The 24,158-nt window shown below is 52.0% G+C and overlaps 1 protein-coding gene across 1 annotated transcript; it reads right to left on the bottom strand.

Moving 5' to 3' along the window:
- Positions 1-3,996: 3,996 nt before the first annotated feature.
- On the bottom strand, positions 3,997-22,180 carry lamtor1 (late endosomal/lysosomal adaptor, MAPK and MTOR activator 1). Its single transcript, XM_055631476.1, has 5 exons — positions 22,066-22,180; positions 10,280-10,431; positions 6,888-6,965; positions 5,393-5,516; positions 3,997-4,683 (listed from the first exon to the last, which is right to left on the bottom strand). The coding sequence occupies exons 1-5, from the start codon at positions 22,105-22,107 to the stop codon at positions 4,591-4,593; spliced, it is 489 nt and encodes a 162-aa protein (XP_055487451.1). The 5' UTR covers positions 22,108-22,180; the 3' UTR covers positions 3,997-4,590.
- Positions 22,181-24,158: the final 1,978 nt, after the last annotated feature.

Below are 24,158 nucleotides of genomic sequence, written 5' to 3'. Positions count from 1 at the left end.
TTCGGCCACCACCACCATCCTGCTCAATTGATGATTGCAAACTGCACCAGTTTAAAAACTAAATGAATGTGGGAAACATTGGCTGGCCTACCCCACACACCCCCCAGCCACATCGCTGAGGGGACAGCTCGGTGCCCGGCCTGACGTGGTGGTCACTGTGAAATACCTGACATGCGAACCCCCCCTTCAGCCAGCAACTGCCCTGGAGGATCCCCCCCCCCTCACCTCACCTCCGAGGGGATCTTGCAAACTCACAGACGCAGCAGAAGAAAGACTTGATTAGCTCAGACTTCAGAAACCCCCCCCGCCCCCCACCAGAACCATTTCACAGCCAGTTTCACCACCCCAAGTGTAGCCACTGCTGCAAGCATGAATTAGACACTATACATTAGCTAAGCCCCACCAATAACACCACCAACAACCTTCACCTCTGTTACTGATGGATCCAAATTGTTCATAACACCCATGGAACACTGCTGTCGTGTTGAAGTGCCCCCACCATGAAGGATTTTGGTTACGTTACATCCAGCCAGGACCATCCGCATACGAAGGACAAGTTCTCCAAACAGTAGGAAGGAACTGCAGGTGCTGGTTTACACCGGAGACCGACACAAAGTGCTGGAGGAACTCAGCGGGTCAGGCAGCGGATCCAAAGAGAAGGAATGGCTGATGTTTTTTGGTCTCGACACGAAACGTCTCTCCGGAGGTGCTGCCTGACCCGCTGAGTTACTCCGGCATTTTGCGTGTCTGTCTCTGCACAGCAGCAGGCTTCTTTCCACACGGGAGCTCGTCACAACTGGGCACTTACATCCTTGGGGCAAACACTGGAGACAGAACTCAGGCCAAAATATTGCCTCGGAATGCAAGAAGAGGAAGGGAGAGAGAGGTGGAGAATGGAAGAGAGAGCAGGCAGAGGGAAAGAGGCAGAGGGAGAGAGAGGCAGAGGGAGAGAGAGAGGGAGAGAGAGAGGCAGAGGGAGAGAGAGAGGCAGAGGGAGAGAGAGAGAGGGGGAGAGAGAGAGGCAGAGGGAGAGAGAGAGGGAGAGAGAGAGAGAGAGAGGGAGAGAGGCAGAGAGGGAGAGAGAGGCAGAGAGAGAGAGGCAGAGAGAGAGAGAGAGAGAGAGAGAGAGAGAGAGAGAGAGGGGGAGGCAGAGGCAGAGGGAGAGAGAGAGAGAGAGAGGGAGAGAGAGAGGCAGAGAGAGAGAGAGAGAGAGAGGGAGAGAGAGAGAGAGAGGGAGAGAGAGAGAGAGAGGGAGAGAGGCAGAGAGAGAGAGAGAGAGAGAGAGAGAGAGAGAGAGAGGCAGAGAGAGAGAGAGAGAAGAGAGAGAGAGAGAGAGAGGGAGAGACAGAGAGAGAGAGACAGAGAGAGACAGAGAGAGAGAGAGAGAGAGAGAGGCAGAGGGAGAGAGAGGCAGAGGGAGAGAGAGAGAGGCAGAGGGAGAGAGAGAGAGAGAGAGAGAGAGAGAGAGGGGCAGAGAGAGACAGAGAGAGGGAGAGAGAGAGAGAGAGGGAGAGAGAGAGAGAGAGAGAGAGAGAGAGAGAGAGAGAGAGAGAGGCAGAGAGAGAGAGAGAGAGAGAGAGAGAGAGAGGCAGAGGGAGAGAGAGAGGCAGAGAGAGAGAGAGAGAGAGAGAGAGAGAGAGAGAGGCAGAGAGAGAGAGAGAGAGAGAGAGAGAGAGAGAGAGAGAGAGAGAGAGAGAGAGAGAGAGAGAGAGAGAGAGAGAGAGAGAGAGAGAGGAAAGAGGGAGAGAGAGAGAGAGAGAGAGAGAGAGAGAGAGAGAGAGAGATAGAGAGAGAGAGGCAGAGATAGAGAGAGAGAGGCAGAGAGAGAGAGAGAGAGAGAGAGAGAGGCAGAGAGAGAGAGAGAGAGAGAGAGAGAGAGAGAGAGAGAGAGAGAGAGAGAGAGAGAGAGAGAGGCCGAGAGAGAGAGAGAGAGGCAGAGAGAGAGAGAGAGAGAGAGAGAGAGACAGAGGGAGAGAGAGAGAGAGAGAGAGAGAGACAGAGAGAGAGAGAGACAGAGAGACAGAGAGAGAGACAGAGACACAGAGACAGAGAGACAGAGAGACACAGAGAGAGACAGAGACACAGAGACACAGAGACACAGAGACACAGAGACACAGAGACACAGAGAGACAGACAGAGAGACAGAGAGACAGAGAGACAGAGAGGCAGACAGGTAGAGACGCAGACACACTAGGTAACCGGGGAAAGATGCAAGAAGTGTGTGCCGGGGAGGGTGGTCGGATCAAAATCACAGTGAAATCTGATTTTATTCAGTTAAAAAAAAAATCACAATCACACCACTATGAAATTGATTGAAAGGACAATGCTTCTGAAGCCACGAGCTGCTGCGTCTCACACTGACATTGCCCACACACACACACAGACACACGGGTTAAATTAAAATACCGCGGGAGGGGAGGGAGCTAGGGTGAAGCAAAAAAGAGACGTGACGAATCTCTTCCGCTGAGCTGGAGCGAGCAAGGGAGAGGGGCAAGAACGCGGAGGGTGAGCTGGTTAAAGCAGGCGGTCTCTGCGCGCCTATTCTCTGGCTGGGGTTGGGGGAGAGACAGCTCTGTGCACAAACCGGCAGACCTCACCCCATTGTCCCCCCCCTCTCCCCCACCCACCTTGGGGGAAGTGATACTGAAGTCGCCGTGAAGCATCTGTGTGGAGGCTTGTGTAGAGTCGTGAAACACGCTGGAGACGGCCTTTGCACACAGCAGGGTGATTGCTCGAAGGGCCGAATGGCCTCCACCTGCAGCTATTTTTCCTGTGGTCACCCTTGCCGAGTGGCGACGACCTCACATCGACCTGGAGACGCCTCTCTCTCTCCCCCCCCCCCACACCCCATCATTCCTCCGCTAAATGTTTAACACCACTGATTGTGAAAGAACAGCATAAGTACAAGTCATGTAGCCTCTCAAACTGTGTCGACTGTGCACTCACATCTAGTTTGCAAGGTGGGCTGTGGAGATTGGGGGAGGGGAACACAAGTGTACGATCAATTAAACATTTGCTAAGAGTGATCAGCTGTGAAGGGAGCAGTGAGGAGGTGGGGGGAAGGGGGTGGGGGTAAACGAGCCACATAATTATATGAGTGAGATAAGAATCAGGGTAATCATCTCTTCCACCCCCCCCCGTTTGGGGTGAAATTACTCTGTACAGGAGAGGCGCAGTGAATTAACAAAAATCAGATCAATGTCTCAGGCAGACACCAGTGAGCCTGTGCTCGGCTAAACTAAATTAAACATTAAATGATTGACATCAAAACTAATACTACTTGTTGGGAGGAGAGGGAAGTTCGAGGGACAGTCAACTGTGTAATGCAGGCTTGTTTAAAGCAAACCTCAGACTGATATTTTTTAAACAAGAGACTGAGCTACAATCAGCGCTCTTTGGGTGCGGAGGCTTGGCTCATGTTACTGGTCACATGAACGTGGAAATGCTGGAGCTAACTAACGGCCAGCTCTGTACGTCGGTTCATCTGTGGTCGGAACCAGCGACTGACTGGTCGAACCAGTGATTTATTAACTTAAAAAAAGGTCAGAGTTCAGCCTCTGGTTGCACTCTGACCTCCAACATTCCCTGGGAGGAGGAGCGGGGGGGTGGGGGGTGAGGGTGTGTGGCAGGGAGGGTGAACACCAACAGTGATACCAGTGTGGAATCCCACCGCGGGACATTCAGGCCTTGCCACGAGTCGAGGCCTCCTTGCTACCGTCTGGTGCGAGGAATTCGGACCTCAATCGCCAACTCAATCCCACCTCCTCACCGCTCCGTTCACAAACACGCATCCCCCAAGGCCTAGGCAAGACTTACAATCCAGCTCAGCTTAGCCCGACGCTGGGCCGGGCGAATCTACGGACACGCAGGCTTATGCACGCACACACACACGTACAGGCACACAAACCATCACACTCAGTCAACCCAAACACCCACACACACACACACACAAACAAACACACACACTCACACACACACACAAACAAACACAACAAACAAACACACTCACAAACACACACAACAGGCAAGGGGGCGGTAATGCAGCATCTCACACCAGCCAACACGCCTCATGAGTCCAGACCCCCCCCCAGAGAGACAAGGGGTGAGAGAGGAAAAAAAAAACAATCATCGCTCAGCAGAAATCTGGCGTTTCACGAATCCTCAGAAACGCCGTTGTTGTTAGGATACAAAATGCAAAAAAAAAAACAAAAAACAGACCAGCAGCAGGCAAGGTTCAACACGAAACGTCAGGGCAGAGAAAGCCGATGAATTCTGTCCGAGACGGACGGCTGCTGGAGGAGCGGACACGTCCTTCGTCACGGAACAACGGCAGAGCATCGAAGCAGCGGCGCTGATTACAAAGCGGGCGAAGTGTTTCGTAAAGTCTGCCACGGTGTCAAAAACCACACGGGGGGGGGGAAGAAACAAAAAATAAAAAACGATGGAAATATGGAAAAATTCAAACAAGCTTAACTTAAAAAAAAAATATATAGGGGGTGGTTTGTGGGTGAGATGTCGGGGCAGATGGTCTGTGGAGAGTTAGTCCCAGTGTTAGAGTCTTCACAGAGTGGGTTGCTCCATGACGGGAGGTCAGGGGATGGCAAACTGGACCACCAGATCCTCCTTGGCATCCACCTTGATCTGAGAAAGTGCACTTGATGCGTAGGCAGCGAGTTTAGACACCTGGATAGAGGGATAGAGAGAGAGAGAGTGAGAGTGAGAGAGGGATCAACACACCGCTCACACCCAGAAGCCCAAATGGCTGAGAGCTTCAATTACAGAACAACATTAGCCATGCACACCGTGGACCTTGCAGCATCTGTGGAGAACATGGATAGGTGACGTTTCACAGAGTGCTGGAGTAACTCAGCGGGTCAGGCAGCATCTGTGGAGAAACATGGATAGGTGACGTTTCACAGAGTGCTGGAGTAACTCAGCGGGTCAGGCAGCATCTGTGGAGAACATGGATAGGTGACGTTTCACAGAGTGCTGGAGTAACTCAGCGGGTCAGGCAGCATCTGTGGAGAACATGGATAGGTGACGTTTCACAGAGTGCTGGAGTAACTCAGCGGGTCAGGCAGTATCTGTGGAGAACATGGATAGGTGACGTTTCACAGAGTGCTGGAGTAACTCAGTGGGTCAGGCAGCATCTGTGGAGAACATGGATAGGTGACGTTTCACAGAGTGCTGGAGTAACTCAGCGGGTCAGGAAGCATCTGTGGAGAACATGGATAGGTGACGTTTCACAGAGTGATCGAGTAACTCAGCGGATCAGGCAGCATCTGTGGAGAACATGGTTTTAACGTTTGCCCACGTTTGGGCAGCAGGCCCACCTCACCCAGTGCCCGCCCCAAGACCTCTGGTGCCAGCTGGCTGCAGCAATGCCACTTACCTGCTGGATGTCCGAGTAGGGCACAGGTTCACTGGCCAACACCTGGTGGGGCTGGTTGGTTAACGTAGGCAGGGTGCTCGCTCGCTTACCCTGGGCCGATCCGCTGATCATCGCTAGCCTCGTACTGGCAAAGCAAAGTACAGGGTGAGACCCGGCTCAGCACACAAGGCCATTCAGCCCATCAGTCCTGTACTACAACAGTGAATTAGACAATAGGTGCAGAATTAGGCCATTTGGCCCTTCGAGCCAGCCATTCAATGTGATCATGGCTGATCATCCCCAATCAGTACCCCGTTCCTGCCTTCTCCCCATATCCCCAGACTCCGCTATCTTTAAGAGCCCTATCTAGCTCTATCCTGAAAGCATCCAGAGAACCGGCCTCCACCGCCCTCTGAGGCAGAGAATTCCACAGACTCACCACTCTGTGAGAAAAAGTGTTTCCTCATATCCGTTCTAAATGGCTTACCCCTTATTCTTAAACTGTGGCCCCTGGCTCTGGACTCCCCCGACATTGGGAACATGTTTCCTGCCTCTAGCGTGTCCAAGCCCTTAACAATCTTATATGTTTCAATAAGATCCCCTCTCATCCTTCTAAATTCCAGTGTATACAAGCCCAGCTGCTCCATTCTCTCAGCATATGACAGTCCCACCAAACCCAGGAATTAACCTTGCAAACCTACGCTGCACTCCCTCAATATCAAGAATGTCCTTCCTCAAATTAAGGGACCAAAACTGCACACAATACTCCAGGTGTGGTCTCACTAGGGCCCTGTGCAACTGCAGAAGGACCTCTTTGCTCCTATATTTGATTCCTCTTGTTATGAAGGCCAACATGCCATTGGCTTTCTTCACTGCCTGCTGTACCTGTCGGTCAGTGGCAGTACCGGGAGGGAGCTGGGGTCGGTGGGAGAGTGAACCGGGGTAACGCCTCCAGCTGCAGGCTTCGAGGTTGGCTGCAGGAGGCGCCCCCGAGTCACAGAGATGGCCCAGCGAGGAGAGGAACGGGTCGTCGATCCGCGGGAACTGCTCCAGTACACCGAGCGCGCGGGCCGACCGGACTTTGAATAACGGCGCCAAAACATGGCGGCCTCCACGTGTAATATATGCAAAAATAATGTCACCGTGATCAATAAAGCCCTATTGAACTATTGATTGATTATTGATTGAAATAGGCCCAAAAATTGGTCTCGCCGCCCCAGAGAGAGGCAAACAGATGGTGTCAAGCTCACATTACTGCGCTGGAGGCCACTCTGCCCATCGGCCCAGCACTAGCATTGAGAAACTGCTCAACAGTTTATCTCCTTATCCCCCTCCCCCCCCATAGTAGCGGGCAGACATGGGCCTGGAAAGGAGGGGGGAGGGAGAGCCCGCTGAGACGGTGTCTGCTCGTCCCCCAAAGACCAGAGACCCCGGGGGGGGCCCCAATGATGACGGACAGACGATGTTAAGCTCGTATTGGAGGCCACTCTGCCCATCGGTCCAGCACTAGCCTCACCTGTACTGCCGCGCCCGGTCCATGTACTCGTGCTGCTCCATGCCCTGCGAGTCTGCGGCCGACACGTCAATGATGTTACTGGGGAGGGAAGGTGCAACGTTCAGTTTAGTCTAGCGTCACGTGTACCGAGGTACAGTGAAAAGCTTTTGTTGCGTGCTAACCAGTCAGCGGAAAGACAATACATGATTACAATCGAGCCGTCCACAGTGTACAAATACAGGATAAAGGGAATAACGTTTAGTGCATGATAAAACCCGATCAAGGATCTTGCCCGAAGGGAGAGACAATAGACAATAGGTGCAGGAGTAGGCCATTCGGCCCTTCGAGCCAGCGCTGCCATTCAATGTGATCATGGCTGATCATCCCCACTCAGTTCCCCATTCCTGCCTTCTCCCCATATCCCCTGACTCCGCAATCTTTAAGCACCCTATCTAGCTCTCTCTTGAAAGCATCCAGAGAGAGAAGAGGGAGTGACCGGGGGCTGCGACTGGTCCTCGATGATGCTGCTGGCCTTGCCGAGGCAGCGTGAGGTGTAGATGGAGTCAATGGAAGGGAGGTTGGTTTGTGTGAGGCACCCCAGCAAGTTACAGCACGGAGACAGGCCCTTCGGCCCGCTGAATTCATGCCGACCCGTTCACCCACTAGTGATGGTCGGTGTGGACTCAGCGGGAGATAGGGCCGATTTCCATGCTGTATCTCCAAACTAAACCTTAAAACTATGTCCTGTGGTCTTTGGCATCTCCACCCTGGCGAACAAGGTTCTCACTGTCCGCCCTACTTCGGCCTCTCATAATTTGAAATACTTCTAACAGGTCTTCCCTCATCCTCCTTCTAGAGTTGATCCAATCTCCTTTCATCATGGTATTTAGTTTACAGAGACAGCATGGAAACAGCCCACTGAGTCTACAACAATCACACTAGTTCTATGTTATCCCTTATCTTCTTATGCCCCCTTCGGTCGTGGCTGACCATGGGTGTCATAGAAACATAGAAACATAGAAATTAGGTGCAGGAGTAGGCCATTCGGCCCTTCGAGCCTGCACCGCCATTTAATATGATCATGGCTGATCATCCAACTCAGTATCCCGTACCTGCCTTTTCTCCATACCCTCTGATCCCCTTGGCCACAAGGGCCACATCTAACTCCCTCTTAAATATAGCCAATGAACTGGCCTCAACTACCCTCTGTGGCAGAGAGTTCCAGAGATTCACCACTCTCTGTGTGAAAAAAGTTCTCCTCATCTCGGTTTTAAAGGATTTCCCCCTTATCCTTAAGCTGTGACCCCTTGTCCTGGACTTCCCCAACATCGGAAACAATCTTCCTGCATCTAGCCTGTCCAACCCCTTAAGAATTTTGTAAGTTTCTATAAGATCCCCTCTCAATCTCCTAAACTCTAGAGAGTATAAACCAAGTCTATCCAGTCTTTCTTCATAAGACAGTCCTGACATCCCAGGAATCAGTCTGGTGAACCTTCTCTGCACTCCCTCTATGGCAATAATGTCCTTCCTCAGATTTGGAGACCAAAAAACTGCACGCAATACTCCAGGTGTGGTCTCACCAAGACCCTATACAACTGCAGTAGAACCTCCCTGCTCCTATACTCAAATCCTCTTGCTATGAAAGCCAACATGCCATTCGCTTTCTTTACTGCCTGCTGCACCTGCATGCCTACCTTCAATGACTGGTGTACCATGACACCCAGGTCTCGCTGCATCGCCCCCTTTCCCAATCGGCCACCGTTTAGATAAGGGTCCCCAGGGTGTCTCCAGGGTGCTATTCCCTATATGGAGGACGCCTGTGCATGACTTTGTTTAACGTAGGGAGACTGGTGCATAGACAGCCACCCCATGGTCCTTGACAGATCTGGGTCAGGATCCAGTGTCATGGAGTCCAAGACGACCGGAGACCCTTTTCAGCCGCAGCCTTCATCCGCCTTCCCAGCCGTTGTGACGCTCCACTAAGGTCAGCCATCGTCCTCCGCCTGTTCCACCGTTGAGGTCTTGGTTGGATTGGCTCTTTGTCAGAGACCTCCCCCTCGACCTTACCGCCATGGGTGGCCCTATCAGGAGCGTAGCACTAGACAGCATCGCTCTCAGGATCTCAGGTCCACACGAGCTTCTCCACCACGACAAGGTGACAATCCAGGGAGATATCCCACTTTCTCACTAAGCCCCGACACACATGGGGCGATTTATAATTAACTAACAAATCCGCACGTCTTTGGAGCGTGGGAGGAAACCAGAGCGCCCGGTGGAAACCCACGTGGTCACAGGGAGAACGTACAAAAGAGTAGTGGTGTCTGCACCATGGACCAGGGGAAAGATGGTACACGGCTCAGTCCAATGCAACCGACCACTCCGACTCCTCAATCCATGCATCACTAACCCTCCCCACAGCCTTTGCCTTCCTCTATTCCAAATTCCAGTAGCTCAGCGGGACAGGCAGCATCTCTGGGGAGAAGGAATGGGCAACGTTTCAGGTTGAGACCCTTCTTCAGACTGATGTCAGGGTAGGGGGTGGGACAGATAGAATGTAGGCAGAGACAGTAAGACTGGTGGGAGAACTGGGAAGGGGATGGAGAGAGAGGGAAAGCAAGAGCTATCTGAAGTTGGGGTGGAAGCTGCCCAAGTGCAATATGAGGTGCTGCTCCTCCAATTTGCACTGGGCTTCACTCTGACAATGGAGGAGGCCCAGGTCAGAGTGGGAACGGGAGGGGGAGTTGAAGTGCTGAGCCACCGGGAGATCAGCTTGCGTAAGATCAACAGTAGGTTAAGAGAAACAATAGACAATAGGTGCAGGAGTAGGCCATTCGGCCCTTCGAGCCAGCACCGCCATTCAATATGATCATGGCTGATCATCCCCAATCAGTACCCCGTTCCTGCCTTCTCCCCATATCCCCCGACTCCAGTATTTTTAAGAGCCCTATCTAGCTCTCTCTTGAAAGCATCCAGAGAACCTGCCTCCACCGCGCTCTGAGGCAGAGAATTCCACAGACTCACAACTCTCTGTGAGAAAAAGTGTTTCCTCGTCTCCGTTCTAAATGGCTTACCCCTTATTCTTAAACTGTGGCCCCTGGTTCTGGACTTCCCCAACATCGGGAACATGTTTCCTGCCTCTAGCGTGTCCAAACCTTTAACAATCTTATATGTTTCAATAAGGATCCCTCTCATCCTTCTAAACTCCAGAGTGTACAAGCCCAGCCGCTCCATTCTCTCAGCATATGACAGTCCCGCCATCCCGGGAATTAACCTTGTAAACTTACGCTGCACTCCCTCAATAGCAAGAATGTAATTCCTCAAAACAGCTCAACAGTTTATTTTGTTACCCCGATAGGAGCCCCTTCACCCCCACCCCCACCCCATGACCCCTTCACCCCACAGCCGTTACTCACTGCGCTGTCTTGGTGAGGATAGTGTTGAGCAGAGCTTGTTCATCGGGAAACCGGGAGGATGGAATACTGGAGTAGTTGTGGTCGGCCCCCCCTGACGATTTACTGGGCGGGTTGTTGACTGGGATTAGCAGCGGCTTCCCTTCCTCGCGGTCCTGGAGGGGAGAGGGGAGAGACATGACTCTTGGCATCACAGCGTTACACACACCCCAGGCATTCTCCACACACACACCACGTGGCTGCCACATCTACACAGTGCAGAAACAGGCCCTTCGGCCCACTGACTTAGTGATCACCCCGTACACTATCCTACACACTAGACAATTTACCGCAACTTACCAAAACCAATTAAAATACAGACCTGCACGTCTTTGGAGCGTGGGAGCAAACCGGAGCACCCGGAGAAAACCCACGCAGTCACAGAGAGAACATAGGAGATTAGTGGGCAAAATGAGTGCACATGGTATTGGGGGTAGAGTGCTGGCATGGATAGAGAAGTGGTTGGCAGACAGGAAACAAAGAGTAGGGATTAACGGGTCCCTTTGTATTGTATTGTATTGTATTCAAATTTATTGTCATTGTCTCAATTTGAGACAACAAAATGAATTTCCCTTACAGGCAGTACCATTAAAAAAAAATCACACAAAAAATAAATAATAAATAAATAAATAAAACATATTAAAAATAAAATTGAAATTGAATTTTTAAAAAAAGCACAAACACAGAAAGTCCACGACACAACATAACATAAATGGCACCAAGGTGAGGAAGGCACCATAGTCCAGCCAGCCCCCCCTCCGTGTTCATCCGTGGTCGGGGCCTTCCGAGCACCCGCAGTCGCCGCCCCGGGTGGCCCGATGTTCAGGCCCTCATGCCGGGCTGGTGAACGCCGACGCCGATCCCCGACGGTGAACAGCCTCCTCCTCAGCGGCCCGGACCTCCTGATCAGCTGCCTCCCGCTGCCGGAGTCTGCAGCTCCTGAGTCCACAGGCCGAGCCGGGCAGAGTCGCAGGACCCCGCGCTGTCCATCAGCGCCGCCCGCGTTGGGAGCTCCGCAAACCGCAGCTCCAGGATGTCGGTGCAGCAGGTCCAGCACTCCGGGCTCCAGGCGGCGACCCCTGGTAAGGCATCGCCAGCCCCGCGATGTTTCAGCGCTGTCCCGCCGCTGCTGGAGCTCCCTTTCAGAATGGCAGGCAGTGACTAGTGGGGTACCGCAAGGCTCGGTGCTGGGACTGCAGCTATTTACAATATACATCAATGATTTGGATGTAGGGATTCAAAGTGACATTAGCAAATTTGCAGATGACACAAAGCTGGGTGGCAGTGTGAACTGTGAGGAGGATGCTATGAGAATGCAGGGTGACTTGGACAGGTTGGGGGAGTGGGCAGATGCATGGCAGATGAAGTTTAATGTGGATAAATGTGAGGTTATCCACTTCCGTTGCAAAAACAGGAAGGCAGATTACTATCTAAATGGCGTCAAGTTGGGAAAAGGGAAGTACAACGGGATCTGGGGGTCCTTGTACTTCAGTGTATGAAAAATAAGCATGCAGGCACAGCAGGCAGTGAAGAAAGCGAATGGCATGTTGGCCTTTATAACACGAAGAATCGAATATAGGAGCAAAGAGGTCCTTGTGTAGTTGTAACAGGGCCCTAGTGAGACCACACCACAGGAATGGCCTACTCCTGCATCTATTGTCATATAACATGCAAACTCCGTACAGACAGCACCCGTGGTCAGGATCTAACCCAGGTCTTCCTACCTTGCCGCCCGGTGCTATGTGTATTGGTACAATCAGCACAGGGAGTAGATACAATTACAACGGTTTAGAGATATTGGTGAACCCGTGGAATTCATTGCCACAGACGTTGGTGGAGGTCAAGTCATACGGTCATAAGCGAGAGTAGAATTAGGCCCATCCAGTCTACTCCGCCATTCAATCACGGCTGATCAAGTCATTGGGCATTTAGAAAGCGGAGATTGACAGATTCTTGATCAGTACGGGTGTCAGGGGTTATGGGGAGAAGGCAGGAGAATGGGGTTAGGATGGAGAGATAGATCAGTCATGTTTGAATGGTGGAGGGAATTGATGGACTGAATGGCCTAATTCTATTCCTATGATTTATGAACGTGAACATTCATGAATATAAAATGATTTATGGAGAACAAATGTTTCGAGGGATATGGCCCAAATGTGGGCAAAAAGGACTAGCATGGATAGGCACTTTGGTCAGCATGGACGAGTTGGGCCGAAGGGCCTGTGTCCATGGGTGTCAGGGGTTATGGGGAGACGGTAGGAGAATGGGGTCGAAAGGGAAAGATAGCTCAGCCATGATTGAATGGCGGTGTCCACTTGATGTAGGGGTGTGGGGGGAGGCTTCCCGCAACCCCCCCCCCACCCCTACATCAGTCTGAAGAAGGGTCTCGACCCGAAACGTCACCTATTCCATCGCTCCATAGATGCTGCCTCACCCGCTGAGTTTCTCCAGCATTTTTGTCTACCTTTGATTTTTCCAGCATCTGCAGTTCTTTCTTAAAACAATCAGTAAAGCTTGAGTTGGTTTACCTAACCCATTGTGTGTTGTCTGTCTTTAAGAAGTGAACCTTAACACAATGAGGAAATATCTGGGACACATGACAATAAAACTCACATGACTCTTGAATTCCCGGCAATTAACTAACAACCTGTGAAGGGAAGTATTCCTGCGGGATTGGGTTTGGAGGTGGGGGGGAGTGGAGGGAGCCCGGAACAAAGAGGTTTCAAATTCAGGAGGGATCTCGGTCGGCAGTGCTTTCTTACGGAACGCAGGGTAGTTCCCCGGCCAAGTACTTTAGATATTTGCAGCCGGCATGAGCCGCGAAGTGTGGAGACGTAAATAGACTTCAGGAGCAAACAGGCAGGCAGGTGCAAGAGGCAGGCGTAACTTGACACAGGAGTGAAGTGATGTATGCCAACAGGTACAGGGCTAAACTGGGAGCAGGAATATAGAAAAACAGTGGAACTAATTCGGCATATCATGGGATGGGAGATTGCAACCTTCACGTGGTCCGCCCTGTTTCGACAAGTTGTCCTACAACTTTAGGACGTGCACGCTGTACGCAAGACGAATGAGAGACCCACTTCACCCTGGCCACGTTTGCATCTCACTGCTACAATCGGGAAGGGAAAGTGGTACAGGAGCCTGAAAACCAGGAACTCGAAGAGCCAAGAGGGTTTTGCTCTCAGGAATGGGCGACGTTTCAGGTATGTGTGTGTGTACGTATACACACACACACACACACACACAATCACACACACACACACACGCACACACACAATCAGAACTCTTTCTCTCTCACGTTTATTGCATTGTTTACAATGTACTATGTTTACATATTCTGTTGTGCTGCTGCAAGTAAGAATTCCAATGTTCTATCTAAGAGAAAACACTCTTGACTAAACATAGTACCCTGTACGCACCATAATAAAGAAATGTGTTTAGTGTGCATAAAAAAACCAAGGTTCAAGACTGGGACTATCCCATCGTTTGAGAGACAGTTAGACAGGTACATGGAGGGATATGAACCAAGAGCAGGCATGTGGGACATTAGCTTGAACATTATAGACAATAGACAATAGGTGCAGGAGGCCCTTCGAGCCAGCATCGCCATTCAATGCGATCCTGGCTGATCATCCCAATCAGTAACTCGTTCCTGCCTTCTCCCCATATCCCCCGACTCCACTATATGTTGGTCGGTGCGGGCAAGTTGGGCCTGTTTCCACACTGTATCTCTCTATGACTCTAGTCCGGGTGTCAGGGGTTATGGGAAAGAAGCAGGAGAACAGGGTTAGGAGGGAGAGATAGATTAGCCATGATTGAATGGCAGAGTAGACTTGATGGTCCAAATAATTCTGCTCCTATCACGTATGAAGAACAGCCTTTTCCCAGCAACCATTAGGCTGTTGAACACTGCGCAACACCCTCAGCAACTGTGATCTTCCATAGACTGCTTTTGGTCGCACTATTGACTTGGGTTTTGCATCATTATTATCGTTATTACACTTTACCCAGTATTATCGTTATTAATGAAGAAAGGAACGGCAGATGCTGGTTTAAATCGAAGATAGACCAGCTAATTTGAGGAAGAACATTCTTGCTATTGAGGGAGTGCAGCGTAGGTTTACATGGTTAATTCCCGGGATGGCGGGACTGTCATATGCTGAGAGAATGGAGCAGCTGGGATTGTACACTCTGGAGTTTTAGAAGGATGAGAGGTGATCTCATTGAAACATATAAGATTGTTAAAGGTTTGGACACGCTAGAGGCAGGAAACATGTTCCCGATGTTGGGGGAGTCCGGAACCAGGGGCCACAGTTTAAGAATAAGGAGCAAGCCATTTAGAACGGAGACGAGGAAATACTTTTTCTCACAGAGTGGTGTGTCTGTGGAATTCTCTGCCTCAGAGGGCGGTGGAGGCCGGTTCTCTGGATGTTTTCAAGAGAGAGCTAGATAGACTCTTAAAGATAGCGGAGTCAGGGGATATGGGGAGAAGCCAGGAACGGGGTACTGATTGAGGATGATCAGCCATGATCACGTTGAATGGCGGTGCTGGCTCGAAGCGTTGAATGGCGGTGCTGGCTCGAAGGGCCTACTCCTGCACATATTGTCTATAGACAAAATGCTGGAGTAAGTCAGCGGGACAGGCAGCATCTCTGGACAGAAGGAATGGGTGACGTTTCGGGTCTAGACCCTTCTTCAGACTAAGAGTCAAGAGAGAGGAGACAATGATAAAGAATGTTTCATATGGTTATCAGTGTTGATTATTGCATATTATTGACTATTATATATGTGTGTTATCGTGGCTATGGACCCATTATGCTGCAGCATAAGGCATACTGTTCTGGTGCAGGTACATGTGACAATCAAACACTCTCGACTGTAGAGACAGCTATGCAACAACAACAATTATCACAGCCGTGCGTTTAGGAAAGCCAAAATTAAACAGAAAACTGTTACAAATCTCCATCTGCAGTATGTGGGGCAGAAAGGGACATCACACTCTTTGCAAGATGAAGCATTTGGGACCAGCACAGCAGTAGAGTTGCTGCCTCACAGCGCAGGAGACCCGGGTTCCAGCCTAACTTTAGTTGCTGTCTGTACGGAGTTTGCACAATATCCCTGTGGTTTTATTCCGGTTATCTTCGAAAATCCAAAGAACTGCAGGATTGTAGGTTAATTGGCTTGGATAAAATAGTAAATAGTCCCTAATGTGTAGGGTGGTGCTAGTATACAGGGTGATCGCTGGGCAGTGTTTGGTGAGCAAAAGCGAGAGAGATCATTTTGGCCCTTCCCACCCAAACCACCCCCTCCCCGGGCACTTTCCCTTGCAACCGCAGGAAATGCTACACTTGCCACTTTACCTCCCCCCTCGACTCCATCCAAGGACCCAAGCAGTCTTTCCAGGTGCGGCAGTGGTTCACCTGCACCTCCTCCAACCTCATCTATCGCTGCTCTAGGTGTCAACTGCTCTACATCGGTGAGACCAAGCGCAGGCTTGGTGATCGCTTCGCCCAACACCTCCGCTCAGTTCGCATTAACCAACCTGATCTCCCGGTGGCTCAGCACTTCAACTCCCCCTCCCATTCCGAATCCGACCTTTCTGTCCTGGGCCTCCTCCATGGCCAGAGTGAGTCCCACCGCAGATTGGAGGAGCAGCACCTCATATTTCGCTTGGGTAGTTTACACCCCAGCGGTATGAACATTGACTTCTCCAATTTCAGGTAGTCCTTGCTTTCTACCTCCTTCCCCTCCCCTTCCCAGCTCCCCCACAGCCCACTGTCTCCGCCTCTTCCTTTCTCCCTCCACCCACCCCCCCCAAATCAGTCTGAAGGGTCTCGACCCGAATCGTCACCTATTCCTTCACTCCACAGATGCTGCCTCACACGCTGAGTTTCTCCAGCATTTTTGTCTACCTTCGGTGAGCCGAAGGGTCATTAAAGAAATGTACTGAAATGATCAGAGGACCGAGAGGTTATAGACGGAGACTGGAGACTATGTGGTCACTCACACAGGACGAAGATAATTTCACAGAAAAAGGAAGTCTAGTCATACCGACTTCTCAAAGCGCATGTCAAAAGGCAGTGATTAATGATTTGGAAGAGGGAATTAGGAGCAACACCAGCAAGTTTGCGGATGACACAAAGCTGGGTGGCAGTGTGAACTGTGAAGAGGATGCTAGGAGGTTGCAGGGTGACCTGGACAGGTTGAGTGAGTGGGCAGATGCAGTATATAATATAGATAAATGTGAGGTTATCCACTTTGGTGGCAAAAATAAGGGGGCAGATTATTATCTCAATGGGGTTAGGTTAGGTAAGGGGGAGGTGCAGTGTGCCCTGGGCGTCCTTGTACACCGGTCACTGAAAGTTGGCGTGCAGGTACAGCAGGCAGTGAAGAAAGCTAATGGAATGTTGGCCTTCATAACAAGAGGATTTCAGTATAGGAGTAAAGAGGTTCTTCTGCAGTTGTATAGGGCTCTGGTGAGACCACATCTGGAGTATTGTGCACAGTTTTGGTCTCCTAATTTGAGGAAGGACATCCTTGCGATTGAGGCAGTGCAGCGTAGGTTCACGAGATTGATCCCTGGGATGGCGGGACTGTCATATGAGGAAAGATTGAAAAGACTAGTCTTGTATTCACTGGAGTTTAGAAGGATGAGGGGGGGGGGATCTTATAGAAACATATAAAATTATTAAAGGACTGGACAAGCTAGACGCAGGAAAAATGTTCCCAATGTTGGGCGAGTCCAGTATCAGGGGCCACACTTAGAATAAAGGGGAAGCCATTTAAGACTGAGGTGAGAAAATATGTTTTCACTCAGAGAGTTGTGAATTTGTGGAATTCCCTGCCACAGAGGGCAGTGGAGGCCAAGTCACTGGATGGATTTAAGAGAGAGTTAGATAAAGCTCTAGGGGCTAGTGGAGTCATGGGATATGAGGAGAAGGCAGGCACGGGTTATTGATTGGGGACGATCAGCCATGATCACAATGAATGGCGGTGCTGGCACGAAGGGCCGAATGGCCTCCTCCTGCACCTATTTTCTATGTTTCTATTATTGTGACAGGAACAGACAGTCACAGAGTCATAGAATGATACAGTGTGGAAACAGGCCCTTCGGCCCAACTCACCCACACCAGCCAACGATGTCCCAGCTACACTCGTCCCACCTGCCTGTGTTTGGTCCAAAACCCTCCAAACCTGTCCTATCCATGTACCTGTCCAACTGTTTCATATAGGTTGGGATGGTCCCTGCCTCAACTATCTCCTCTGGCAGCTTGTTCCATACACCCACCACACTTTGTGTGAAAAAGTTACCCCTCAGGTTCCTATTAAATCTTTTACCCTTCACCTTAAACCTATGTCCACTGGTCCTCGATTCCCCTACTCTAGGTAAAAGACTCTGTGCATCTACCCGATCTATTCCTCTCATGATTTTATACACCTCTCTAAGATCTCCCCTCATCCTCCTGCGCTCCATGGAATAGAGTCCTAAGCTCCATAGAATAGAGGACTTTTGCGTGCTATCCAGCCAAATCTGTACATGCAGTATATGAGTACACGTAGAAAGGAACTGCAGATGCTGGCATACTGGAGATAAGACACAAGGTGTTGGAGTAACTCAGTGGGTCAGACAGCATCTCTGGACAAAAATGATGGATGACGTTTCGGGTGGGGACCCTTCCTCAGACAAATGCCTGAAATGTCACCTATCCTTCTTCTCCAGAGATGCTGCCTGACCTGCTGCGTTACTCCAGCATGTTGTGCCTATCTTCTGTACATGAGTACATCAGGCAGTGCAGAAGAGAAGAGATTAGGGCATGATGGGATTACGTATCAGGGGTGATGGGGAGAAGGCAGGAGAATGGGGTTAGATCAGCCATGATTGAACGGTGTAGACTGGATGACTATGAAAACCCACAGTACATAGTTACAGCTACAGGGAAAGTGCAAATAATGCAAAGGCCACAATGAAGTGGGCTGGAAGATTGGCACTTATCCTTGGTTTATGGGAGGATGGTTTAGTAGTCTGAATCTGGTTAGGACATTTTTTTCCGGGGGGGGGGGGGTGAGGTTAGAGTAAGTAAGGGGAGTGGAAAAGTTGAGACGGTTGATGTTCAACCTGCAGTTGTAAATAAAAAGGTCTAAAGAGAGTAGAGGGCCATCAGGGGGAGTCCAAGACGAGGGGGTCCGTTGGAGAAGGGGTCATCACTGGGTAGCGAGGACTCCTTCCCATAGAAAAAGGCGTGGAGGCAACGGAAGACGAGCTCTGCGTTGTGGTGGACCCGGAACTCGTTGAGGTCGGGGCAGAGGGGAACGAAGGCGAGACCTCTGCTGAGGACAGGCCGTTTGTATCAGAAAGGAGGAGTTCGGGGGGATGATGAAGACACTTTCTTTCTGGGGGGGAGGGGGATGGGTCTCGAGCCTAAACATCACCCATTCCTTCTCTCCAGAACTGTTGCCTGCCCCGCTCAGTAACTCTAGCATTTTGTGTCTACCTTGGTCTGAACCTGGTGATATGCACTTTCAAGCTTTTAATACTTTTCTGCCCCTTGAGAGAGAAACATCCCATTGGTGGGTGTTTACGAAGGAACTGCAGATGCTGGAAAAATTGAAGGTAGACAAAAATGCTGGAGAAACTCAGTGGGTGAGGCAGCATCTATGGAGCGAAGGAATAGGAGACGTTTCGGGTCGAGATGTCACCTATCCCTTCGCTCCTATAGCTGGGTGATCAGGTCCGCGTATAGTACTCCAAGTTTTGTTTTAGTTTAATTCAGGTCATTATTGTCGCTGTACTGAGACGTTTTTGTTTGCGACTTATCCAATCAAAAGAAACCATGAAACCTCAGACAGCCCTTGCTGTCTCTCTCCATCCACTTCCCAGTTCTCCCACTAGTCTCACTGTCTCCGCCTACATTCTCTCTCTGCCCCGCCCCCTCTCCTGACATCAGTCTGAAGAAGGGTCTCGCCCATCCTCCTCTCCAGAGATGCTGCCTGTCCCAGTTATTCCAGCAATTTGTGTCTCCCTTCGATTCAAACCAGCATCTGCAGTTCTAACTTGCACATGAATACAATCAAGCCGTCCACAGTGTAAACATAAATGGATAAAGTGCGGCCTCACCAACGACATGCACAGCTTTTTCTTTAAAAGCTCAGATACAAGATGATTAATGTTAGCCAACAAAGGCCAGTCATTTTGTCAGCAAATATGTACAAGGGGCAGCTGATTAGAGATAAGATTAACCTCAATTTACAGCAAGACAACGGGCTTAGATTAACATAGAACACTACAGCACAGGAAGAGGCTCTTCGGCCCAAGTCTGTGCCGAACGCGATGACAAAACCAATTCTTATCTAGCTGCAGGTGGACAAAAATGCTGGAGAAACTCAGCGGGCGAGGCAGCATCTATGGAGCAAAGGAACAGGTGACATTTCGGGTTGAGACCCTTCTTCAGAGGGTCTCGACCCAAAACTATTCTTCAATAGGAATTCGTCACCTATTCCTTCGCTCCATAGATGCTGCCTCACCATTCAGTTTCCCCAACATTTTTGTCTACCTTCGATTTTTCCAGCATCTGCAGTTCTTTCTTAAACCTATCTAGCTGCACATAATCCATATCCATCTATTCTCTGCATATCCATGTGCCTATGTTAAACACCACCATTGCATCTGCCGCCATCATCACAGAGGATGGTTGATATATGAAACTAGCCACCAGGGGAAGTAGTTAAGGCAGAACCTATAACAACATTTTAAAAACATTTGAACAGGTACATAGAGGAAAGGTACAGAGGGACATCTTAATTGGCATGGGCAAGTTGGGCTGAAGGGCCTGTTTCCATGCTGTATGACTCTTACTTTAAGTGCTGGGGTAACTCAATGGACAATACGTGCAGGAGTAGGCCATTCGGCCCTTCAATGTTATCATGGCTGATCATCCCCAATCAGTAACCCGTTCCTGCCTTCTCCCCATATCCCATGACTCTGCTATCTTTAAGAGCTCTATCTAGCTCTCTCTTGAAAGTATCCAGGGAACCGGCCTCCACCACCCTCTGAGGCAGAGAATTCCACAGACTCACACCTGTGTGTGTGAAAAAGTGTTTCCTCATCTCCGTTCTAAATGGCTTACCCCTTATTCTTAAACTGTGGCCCCTGGTTCTGGACACCCCCAAGGTCGGGAACATGTTTCCTACCTCTAGCGTGTCCAAACCCTTAATAATCTCATATGTTTCAATAAAGCAGTCTCTCTTCCCCCCCCCCCCCCCCCCCTCCCTCCCCTCCCCTCTCTCTCAGGGACTCAGTGGAACAAACCGTACGTCTGGTGAACATGGATAGGTGATGTTTCGGATCAACAATCTTCTTTTGACCCAAAATATCTCCAGTGATGCCACCTGGCCCACTGAGTTACTCCAGCACTTTGCCTTTTTTTCTGTAAACCCTGCATCTGCAGTTCCGCGTGTCTCCAAAGTCGCACCAATAGTCTGTTTTTACTGAACATTTCAGCTTCAGCAGTCTCTCGTCTCCAACCATTTACACAAAATCAATAATTCAGTGAAATATTCAAAATAACAAGATAATATAATAGAATAGGGCCACATAAAGAGAAATTGTGCAGACAACCTAACATTCAGGAGATAGTACACAAAAAGCTGGAGTATCTCAGCGGGACAGGCAGCACTGGATAGAAAGAATGGGTGACTTTTCTAGTCGAGACCCTTCTTCAGACTGAATCAGGGGAGAGGGGGATACAGAGTAAGCCTGCAGATCCTTCCTATAACATTGAGACATTTCTGAGGAGACTTTGAGGGGGGAAGGAGAGAGAGGGGAAAGAGGGGGGGACGGCAGAGGGGGGGGGGGAGACAGGGGGGCAAGAGAGAGGGGGGGGAGAGCAGAGAGGGGGGGGGGGCAGAGAGAGGGGGGGGGGCAGAGAGGGGGGGGGCAGAGAGGGGGGGGGGCAGGGGGGGGGGGGGGGGGGAGGGGGGGGGGCAGAGAGGGGGGGGGGGGAGAGGGGGGGGCAGGGAGAGGGGGGGGGGAGGGGGGAGAGGGGGGGGGGGCAGAGAGGGGGGGGGGCAGAGAGGGGGGGGGGGGCAGAGAGGGGGGGGGGGCCAGAGAGGGGGGGGGGCAGAGAGGGGGGGGGCAGAGCAGAGGGGGGGCAGAGCAGAGAGAGGGGGGGGAGGGGCAGGGCAGAGTAGGGGGGGGGAGAGGGGGGGGGGGCAGAGGGGGGGGGCAGAGAGGGGGGGGGAGGAGAGAGGGGGGGGGCAGAGAGAGGGGGGGGAGAGAGAGAGGGGGGGGGCAGAGAGGGGGGGGGGCAGAGAGGGGGGGGGCAGAGAGGGGGGGGGCAGAGAGAGGGGGGGGCAGAGAGGGGGGGGGGGGGGGCAGAGAGGGGGGGGCAGAGAGGGGCGAGAGAGGGAGGAGGACAGAGGGGGGTGGAGACAGAGAGGGCCAGAGAGGGGGGGGGACAGAGAGGGGGGGGGCAGAGAGGGGGGGCAGAGAGGGAGGGGGCGGAGAGAGGGGGGGGGCAGAGAGGGGGGGGGGGCAGAGAGGGGGCAGAGGGGGAGGGGGGGGCAGGGGGGGGGGCAGAGAGGGGGGGGGGGGGGGGGGGGGTAAAGGCCTGAGGCCTCGACGACGACGACCACCACGACCCACAGTCACGGCCCCTCCCCTCCCTTCACTCCCCGGCCTGTCTCCCCGCGGGGCCCCCGGCCCGGTGTGCCGTGCCGTGTCGTGTCGTGCCGTGCCGTGCCCCCGGTACCTGCTCGCCGCCGTCGGCCTCGCTGCTGTAGCAACAGCCCATGGCGGAGACGCGCGGCGGCCGCGGCCTCTTCCCAGCGTCACCTGACCTGCCCGGAAACCGCAGCCTCACATCCGGTCCCGGCCCCGCCTTCCCCCGGCCGCCAATCACACGCCGTTCCCGCCCACCCGCTGACGTCATTGCCACCGCCCCCAGACCTGTCAATCAGGGCCCGGCCCCGCCCAGTACATTACGTCATTTCGCCTGACGTCATACAGTAATTCCGCAGTCCCCGCCGTGTCTGACGTGGTGACGTTAATCTCGCCTCCCGACCTGACGTCAGGACGTCATTCCCCCGCCTGCCAATCACCCTCCAGCCCCGCCCACTGCCGTCGTGTCATTCCCGCCTCCTGAACTATGACGTCATGACGCTATTGCATCTTTGATCACACCCGTCTCCCCGCCCGGCTGACGTCATGACGTCGTCCTTCGCCCCGCCCCCCCGCCAGGTGACCATTGTTCACCTGTTGCAGGTTGGAACTGCAGATGCTGCTGGGTCCAAACCGAAGATAGATACAAAAGTGCTGGAGTAACTCAGCCGGGACAGACAGCATCTGTGGAGAGAGGGTTACACAGAAAAGCTGGAGAAACTCAGCGGGTGCAGCAGCATCTATGGAGCGAAGGAAATAGGCAACGTTTCGGGCTGAAACCCTTCTTCAGACTGATCAGGGGTGGGGGTGGGTGGGGACAAGAAAGGGAAAAGGAGGAGTAGCCGGAAGGCTGGAGGGTGGGAGGAGACAGCAGGGGAGCTGAGGAAGGGGAGGAGACAGCAAGGACTAACATAATTGGGAGAAGTCGATGTTCATGCCCCCGGGGTGCAGACTCCCCAAACGGAATATGAGGTGCTGTTCCTCCAATTTCCGGTGCTGCTCGCTGTGGCCATGGAGGAGACCCAGGACAGAGAGGTCGGAGGCGGAGTGGGAGGGGGAGTTGAAGTGCTGAGCCACCGGGGAGGTCAGCTAGGTTATTGCGGACCGAGCGGAGGTGTTCGGCGAAACGATCGCCCAACCTCCGCTTGGTCTCACCGATATAGATCTGCTGACATCTAGAGCAGCGGACGCAATAGATGAGGTTGGAAGAGATGCAGGTAAACCTCTGTCGCACCTGGAACGACTGCTTGGGTCCCTGAACGGAGTTGAGGGGGGAGGTAAAGGGACAAGTGTTGCATCTCCTGTGGCCGCAAGGGAAAGTGCCCGGGGAGGGGGTGGACCGAGAGGGAAGGGAAGAATTGACAAGGGAGTTATGGAGGGAGCGGTCTTTGCGGAAGGCAGATATGGGGGGAGATGGGAAGATGTGGCTAGTAGTGGGGTCACGTTGGAGGTGGCGAAACTGACGGAGGATTATTTTTTGTATGTGATGGCTGGTGGGGTGAAAGGTGAGGACTAGGGGGACTCGGCCCTTGTTGCGAGTGCGGGGATGGGGAGAGAGAGCAGTGTTGCGGGGTATGGAAGAGACCCTGGTGCGAGCCTCATTTATGGTGGAGGAGGGGAACCCCCGTTCCCTGAATAGTGAGGACATTTCAGATGTCCTGGTGTGGAACGCCTCATCCGTGGAGCAGATGCGGCGTAGACGGAGGAATTGGGAGTAGGGGATGGAGTCCTTACAGGAAGCAGGGTGGGAAGAAGTGTAGTCCAGATAGCCATGGGAGTCAGTGGGTTTATAGTGTATGTCGGTTAGAAGTCTATCACCTGCAATGGAGATAGTGAGGTCAAGGAATGGTAGGGAAGTGTCGGAGATGGTCCAGGTGTATTTCAGTGCCGGGTGGAAATTAGTGGTGAAGTGGATGAAGTCAGTCAGTTGTGTGCGGTTGCAGGAGCAGGAGGTGGCACCGAAGCAGTCGTCGATGTAGCGGAGGTAGAGGTTGGGGATGGGGCCCTGGTATGTATTGAACAAGGATTGCTCGACGTAACCTACAAATAGGCAGGCATAGCTGGGGCCCATGCGTGTGCCCATAGCTACGCCTTGTATTTGGAGGAAGTGGGAGGAGTCGAACTCAAAGTTATTGAGGGTAAGGACCAGCTCCGCTAGGCGGAGGAGAGTGTCAGTGGCTGGGT

The sequence above is a fragment of the Leucoraja erinacea genome, unplaced genomic scaffold, assembly GCF_028641065.1.
Source record: "Leucoraja erinacea ecotype New England unplaced genomic scaffold, Leri_hhj_1 Leri_77S, whole genome shotgun sequence".
Classification (NCBI taxonomy): domain Eukaryota; kingdom Metazoa; phylum Chordata; class Chondrichthyes; order Rajiformes; family Rajidae; genus Leucoraja; species Leucoraja erinaceus.
This window is presented reverse-complemented; position numbering and strand designations above follow the sequence as displayed.